Below are 7423 nucleotides of genomic sequence, written 5' to 3'. Positions count from 1 at the left end.
TGCTGAGCTAGTAATACACCATGACCAACCCATCACTTCCTCTTGCTCAAACTCTTTTGCAAAAGGGATCTCATAAAAAGCTCTGTTTTTATAGAACCAACGTTTCATTGAAGAACATGGAGGACAAAGAAGCAGGGAGTCAAGCTGGGTCCCACTTGGGTTCAAAATCAGAAAATGGACACGAAGAAGAGGAACTGAGGAATGGAGATGGGTAGGGGCCTAAATTTTGGTTCAATGGAGGGGTGAATGAGTTCTTTAATAGGCCTATTGATGGGTCACATTTCACCATAAAGGGTTCACAGCAGGGCCTACTTTTCTCTCTGGACCCATCATCATGTAGCTTCCTAGTCTTCTCTCTTCTGTCGTACACATGGCGCTGTGACTACTATGGCCATTTGCTGTTCTATTGGTCACCTTTTTTTGTTCTTTTTAGGTAAAATATTCTGTTGGTCACTTGGGACTATTATTATAGCAGTTTAAGAGTGGCCTCTTGATGATCATTGTGGGACAATAATTATTTGACATTCTGATATAGATTTGATGTTCTCAGTTACAGATTTGCTATTAATTTTAAAAATGCTTCATTTTTCCTTTCATATTTTAAGTCTATTGGAGTTGTATTTTAGATTACGTTGTTGTAGTATGATGTATAAATGAATCTAGTATGTTATTTCAACAGTTTTGAAGGATGTCTAGTGGTCCATTACCTTTGCTCTCATTTAATTAGCTACCAAAGGAATGTTTTCTACTATTGAGATTATTCCTTTGTTTTTTCCTTATTTTTTTATAGTTCTTTAAATTATTCGTTAATTGAACAAATTTTTTTATTTTTGAAATAAAAAAATATAGTACATGACCAAACGAACTTTTAAAATTTTTTAATGGAAGAGTTTCTTAATGTTCTCATAATGTTTGATGCAACTATATAAAAAAAAAAAAAATGTTTGATGCAAGTGTATTAATTTGTCAGTTTTGATTTAGAAAATTAATGACAAAATATTCAAAATTATACTAAAATTGTTAATATGAAGATGGGGATACAATTTAAATGTCCAACAAAACTGGATATTTTCCACATAAGAAACAAAAAATGTTAAATTTGATAAAAAAAACATAGAAATATTTATTTTCAAAAGAAAAAAAAAACCTTCGTTTAGTAGATTTTAGTAGATTTTACGCGCATGAACTTTGAAATTTTGAAGCAAGTGCTTTTGGTTAAAAAAAAAGGAAAAAAAAAAAAAAAGTGCTCCACGTGTCTATTGACAAAAAAAAAAGAAAAAAAATATTTCACATATATTAAGTTATGGACCAACAAAAATAGTAGTTTAAAATGAAAAAAATTAGTTTAAATGGTTGAGTATTTTTATTTATGATTACGAAAGCACGAATTCGAATCATATGGAATACAAAATAATTTATTTTTTTTTTAAAAAAAAGAAAGTTGTAGTTTGGCCCAAAAAAAAAAAAAATTATTCAACAATTACACCTGTATTTGTAATTTGAAAATTGTACTCTCAGAAGATTGAAAGATTTTGTGCCGTGATAGCCCGTAAGGCAAGGTTCCAATCTAAATATCTATGTTATGATATTAACAAGAGGAATCTCTTTTGATTTACCTAAAAAACATGTCCAAGTTATGATGATATTAAAGCCCATTTACGAAACCAAATTATCCTTATATTTACTTTTTTATTTCTTTTTTTAGATCTAAATATTTTCTCAAAATGAAAATCCTCCAATTTATCAGTGGCCACTGGCCACCGTCAATGGATTAGGTATGGCTGTGATGTGGTAATAGACAACTGCTTTTAACCGTTTAAATCGTAGGTGATGGATGGTTTTTCTTCAAACCATATATATATATATATAAATATATATTTTAATGGTGATGGTTGGTGTGGATTTAAAGAAAAATTAATTTGTTATAATGTTTTTTGTTTTCAATCTATCTTCATCTTGAAAAAATGGATTATGTGAATGTCCATGCTACATCAACGTTTTTGGTTAACTGATTTGGACCTTTTTAGTTTCTGTGAGTTGGTTATCTCAAAATAATGAATATGCCGAAGTTCACACTTTTGCCAAAACCTAAAAGTGTTTTAGGATCCTCACCAACGTCAACGATGCTTGAGCCCCATGTGAATCCATCGCTCTGCTGAAAGGCAATGTCAATCCTTGTATTGGTAGGCATAATGGCTGCTATTTGAAGAGGAAAATCTTAATTCTAACAAAGGATTGAAAAAGATAAAGTTTTTGATAAATTAAATTTTTATGAAACTATATAAAATTAATTTGATATTATAAAAAAGAACTTCTCTTTGTTAAATTGCCATGCAAAAGAACCTTCACCCCCAAAAAGAAAAAAAAAAAAAAAAAAAAGAAGCCCAACAGAGATAAATAAATGAAAAACGATAGGATTGGGCCAAGGCCATATGTTGAAGTTCCAATCTTGTTTTGCTTTTGGGCCATATCTCAAAGTTTGATCACCCATTGACTTCTAACCTTATCCTGATTTCCAAAACGAATGCGTAATCATTGCAAAAATCCATCCGTTTTGTGGAGATAATCATATAATAATGAGCTAAATTATCTTAAAATTCATAAGATTTGAAAATTTTAATATATATAATTTTTTAAATACATTTTTAATAAGTTAACCAAAATAATTGCTTTTGTATAATGTTAAATGACATTAACTAATTTATATAAATAATTAATCCCAAAAAATCCACAAAAAGAAGAGTGTTTGAGACAAAATGGAGGATTTTCAAAGGTATCTGTAAAAATATTTCACTGTTAATATTATATACTCGGCAAAATAAATTTATTTTATTTATTTATTCTTTTTAAATAAAGGTGCAGATAGATAAGAATATTATCAAAAAAAAAAAAAAAAAACAAAGGTGCAGATAAGAATAAAATATTAGGATTTCTTCTCTTGGAGGGCAACTGGTCCTTTTCCAATATATCGGCCCTCGTTTTGGGATCTTAATCATCTTAATCATATACCCACTTTCTCTCTCTCTCTCTCTCTCTCTCTCTCTCTATCCCAATTTCTTTCTTTTTTTCTCTTTTTTCAGTGTCTCGTTTGGTAAGCAAAATTCGTCAAAATTCAGTGATCGGTGCTATTGATTATCAAACTTTGATTTTTTTTCGGTGTTCTGAATTTTAATTATTTTGTGTTTCAGAAGCAATTTTCCATGGCTAAGAGTTCGTTTAAGATGGAACACCCTCTCGGTTCGTACTCTTTATATTGCATTGCAAAAACAGAAACTTTGAAAAATTATTGGTTTTTAATATTTTGGTGATTAAATCACGGGGAACCCAAAACCCTAAATTCTTCTGATTGTGTGGATTTTATTATTATTATTATTATTATTAATTTTGGTGATTGATTGTGCGGATTACTTGATTTGTGGACTTGGGTGTGATAACTTTTGTCAAATATCAAGCAAAGCCTTCGGGATATTACCTAGTTTATCAGATGGGTTTTGCCTGTAGTGGTTTAATTCTTTTTTGGGTTTTTGAGATTATTGGTGTTTGAAATTTCATAAAAATTTGAGCAGCTAAATTACTTTGGAAATTTAGTACTTACCCATCTCAATCTTTTGTCGCAAAGCTTGGAATTTGGTTTTTTAATGCTTGTGAAGTATAATTCCTATGTTTCGTAGTAGATTTGGCAATACGAGTAATATCTTCTTAGTTTTTTTGTTAGTTTTTTCTGTGGGGATTTTGATTATTATGTCTTTTAGGACGGTGATTGGATTTTGATCTCAATTTTTAGTTTTTCCCCATCCCTAGGATTTGTTAAGATAGAACATACACACAAAGCCCTTTTTTCAATTTATTTTGTTTAATTTTTTCATGCCCTTCTAAGTTAATAGAAAGTCTATTGATGATGTAAAAATTTTGTTCTTCCTTGGAGCCAGAAAGGAGGCAAGCGGAAGCTGTTCGCATTAGAGACAAGTATCCTGACAGAATACCAGTATGATTGTTCTTGCTTTTTGTGTGAGAGAGAGAGAGAGAGAGAGAGAGAGTGTGAGATCTCATTTGATTTTACATTCAAAATTAACTGTTGTTTAGATATTTTCTTTGATTTTGTGTTATAGGTAATTGTTGAAAGGGCGGAAAAGAGTGATATTCCTGAAATTGATAAGAAAAAGTAAGTCTTTCTTAACCGTCATCCACAAGTCAAATATTTCTCTATCTTGACTTTTAACTCCAATGTGAATGTTCTGCATTTGGTATTATTTCTGTACTTTGATGATATTTAAAATTTTAATTTTTTTTTTTTTTTACTTTATTGGATTTCTTGCTTTCCATAACAAATTTAGTTAACTTTCTTTTGTAGTCTCCAATTTTTCGATGCTTTATTAAGGTCACAACATTCAACTTATTTTCCTTCTTAACTTTAATTTGTGGGCTAGAACAAAAAATATTGATATCTTATGAATTCAATAATATTTAGAATATTGTTTCGTAGATTTTTCTAGCTTCTGAGTTTGTTGTATTGGTATTAGTTGCCATCACTTAGAATTTTAAGTTACATGTATCCTTTTTGAAGTTCACTTTTTAGGTAATGAAGAATGGTACCTTGATCCTGCTGGTTAATGAGAATTTCACATGCATTTTTTTGTTGCTTACCTATTGTGAAACAGTAATTATGAACTTTTTCTTTTTCTTTTCATGTTTTGATATGAGATTTCAAAGGTAGCAACAAGAAACACGTATATAATGTTTTATAGGTTGATTGAGTGGCAGAAAAGCGACATTTCCATTCTAGGGCTAAGTTTCGCAGGTTGATACTTAGTATATATTTCTATTGGGTCATAAATGGGGGATTCTTATGTGATTATATCAGCATCTAACTCACTGTAGTTTTTTGTTGTACGTAAATTATTTTAAATGACTAATCCAACATTACTTGATCTCAATCAAGAAGAGTAGAGATCCGATACTTAAATGATCTAATATATCTCTATTGTATTGAATTTAGATATCTGGTGCCTGCTGATCTGACTGTTGGCCAGTTTGTGTATGTGGTCCGGAAGAGGATCAAGCTCGGTGCTGAAAAAGCTATTTTTGTTTTTGTCAAGAATATTTTGCCTCCTTCTGGTGAGATGAAGTGTTATTATTTTGGCATCAAATTATTATGTATTCTGTGCATTAACGGTTTGTAATTTGGTTTTTTGGTTGTGTTGCTGCAGCTGCTATGATGTCTGCAATCTATGAAGAGAACAAAGATGAAGACGGTTTCCTTTACATGACTTACAGTGGCGAGAACACGTTTGGAACGTTCTGAAACAGGAGGAAGCTACATCTTTGTAAATATATCTTGCAAAAGATGAAGAAAATAAAAGATAAAGAAAGAAATTATGGAATTTAGGTTAATTGTAGATTCCCTTCAAATCCATTCGACGGTATCTGTGGTAAACATATTTATCGAACATATTTATCAGACAATTCTCTTTACAATTTGGATAATTTGACCATTTTTTCTGTTATGTCTATTTGATGCTTAAAATTTGTTGAATGATTTCAAGTTTCATGCCCAGAATAGCCTGAACTGTTTCACGCAATGCTTTTTAAATGCAACCGACGGGCCCTGATATGAATTATGACAGATTTCCAGATTTGTATCATTGAAGTTTCGAATGTGACAGTTTAGGAATAATTGTGTAGGAATTATATTCCCTCTACAAATTAGCTATAGGGCTTGTGTATTTTTTTATGCAACTTTTTTTTATCTTTTAAAAAGTGATTTTAAACATTTTAAACTCAATTCCAAACAGGTGATTACATATTTCTACAAAAATCACAAGTTGTTTACATCTTCATACTTGACCACCACCGGGAAATCTAAACAAGTAAACAGCAACTAAACTTCCATGTGGTGTTAAGCAGAAAAACATCGGAAGAAGCGCCAAAAGGAGAATAAAAATTTCACTCAATCAATTTAACAAATAGTTCGTCTGCACATTCTTTGAATAAATATATGTCCCATATCGGGATCACTTAGAAGTCCTTTTCTGATACTGATCCTTGACCCATTTGATACCCATGGAGGTTCCACTCTTGAGCTTGAGAGCACCTACTACTGCGGCAGCCTTGGCCTTGTCAGCACCCACCAGTGCTGCTCCCTTGGCCTTGTCATATCCCGCAGAAGCCGCTGCTTTTGCCTCCGCCATCTTTTTGTTATTGCCACCTTCTTTCTTAGTAACAGATTTCTCATCGTCTTTACTGTCACCGAAACTGCCAGTCCCCCATTGATCAGCCCAGCTCGGTGCCTTGCTTCCCATATCCCCCTTCAATAAAAAACAAATCAAACACAAAACAGAAATATCCACTTTAGATTTCACAATCAAGATATCCTAGCTTGGTGCCTTGCTTCCCATATCCCCCTTCAATCAAAAACAAATCAAACACAAAACAGAATATCCACTTTATATTTTCACAATCAAGACATTCACGCAGTATAAAATTTTCTGAATCAAAAATACAAAATCCATTAATTACTATACAAATACTCTTTCAAATAAATCTAACAGAATAATAATAAACTTTACCAGCCCTAGAAGCAATTCAAGGGTTAAAAAGTAAGGTCAGAGAAAAATCATCAAGACTTCCTGATATGAAAATTCTCTAATATACATATAAATATATATATATATAGATATATATTTTTTTTTTCTTCTTACGCAGGATGAGAAAATTTGAGAGATGGGAAAGTGGGTTGTAAATGAAATTGTAGATACAGAACTAAAAGTTTATACATGAGGAATGAAATCCACGAGAGAAAGAAGCTGAGGAATCTAAAAAAACATTGTATAGATGCATGTGGGTTTATATCATTTTCTATGTTGTAATCATTGATTGATATAGATTTGGAGAAAATGGTAACAAATTAACATACAGCCCCAAAAGAAGAAGAAAGAAAATAGTTCTCCCCACAAAGACCCAGAGAGACGAGGCGAAGAAAAGAGAAAGTACCTTTATTGCGAAAAGAGTGGCGAGAAGGGCACAGAGGAGAGGAGAGGAGAGGAGAGGAAGTTTGCGTATTGGGATTGCAGTGGAGGCGAATGAATGAACGATGTTAATGTGATGGGCAGGGTGGAGAAGGTGTTTTGTTTTGTCTAGTGGCTTTTTTTCTGAGCTGTATTACTTGCTTTTCTACGCTTTCTTTCCACCAGCTGACGTACTGATGTGCTGTTTCTGGCTGTTTTTTTCGTTTCAATTCTTTTACTTATGGGGAATTATATATTCTTCATTTTTTTTTTTTTTTTTTGTTTAGCCCTTTCATTTTCTTTACTTTTTATATGGCGCTCGTGGTTTGCCTATACGTATGTGTGTGTATATATATATATATATATATAAAATTTATTTATAAAAAATCATCTTCAATATTATTATATAAAAATAAATA

General features: G+C 31.5%; 1 protein-coding gene across 1 annotated transcript; it reads left to right on the top strand.

The window, feature by feature from the left end:
* The first annotated feature begins 2940 nt into the window (after window positions 1-2940).
* On the top strand, window positions 2941-5504 carry LOC107403924 (autophagy-related protein 8C-like). Its single transcript, XM_016010846.4, has 6 exons — window positions 2941-3091; window positions 3189-3237; window positions 3930-3985; window positions 4110-4162; window positions 4997-5115; window positions 5208-5504. Exons 2-6 carry the CDS (start codon window positions 3201-3203, stop codon window positions 5300-5302), a joined length of 360 nt encoding a protein of 119 aa, XP_015866332.1. The 5' UTR covers window positions 2941-3091; window positions 3189-3200; the 3' UTR covers window positions 5303-5504.
* The last annotated feature ends 1919 nt before the right edge of the window (window positions 5505-7423 follow it).

The sequence above is a fragment of the Ziziphus jujuba genome, chromosome 4 (assembly GCF_031755915.1).
Source record: "Ziziphus jujuba cultivar Dongzao chromosome 4, ASM3175591v1".
In the NCBI taxonomy this organism is placed as follows: domain Eukaryota; kingdom Viridiplantae; phylum Streptophyta; class Magnoliopsida; order Rosales; family Rhamnaceae; genus Ziziphus; species Ziziphus jujuba.
The sequence above is the reverse complement of the archived record's forward strand: the minus strand, read 5'-3'. Positions and strand labels throughout refer to the sequence as shown.

Bases quoted from the DNA above. Each gene is read 5' to 3' on its own strand.
- LOC107403924 (XM_016010846.4), top strand. From the start codon at position 3,201: ATGGCTAAGAGTTCGTTTAAGATGGAACACCCTCTCG. The intron at 3,986-4,109 runs GTATGATTGTTC...TTTGTGTTATAG, and splicing joins AGTATCCTGACAGAATACCA to GTAATTGTTGAAAGGGCGGA. The intron at 5,116-5,207 runs GTGAGATGAAGT...GTGTTGCTGCAG, and splicing joins GAATATTTTGCCTCCTTCTG to CTGCTATGATGTCTGCAATC.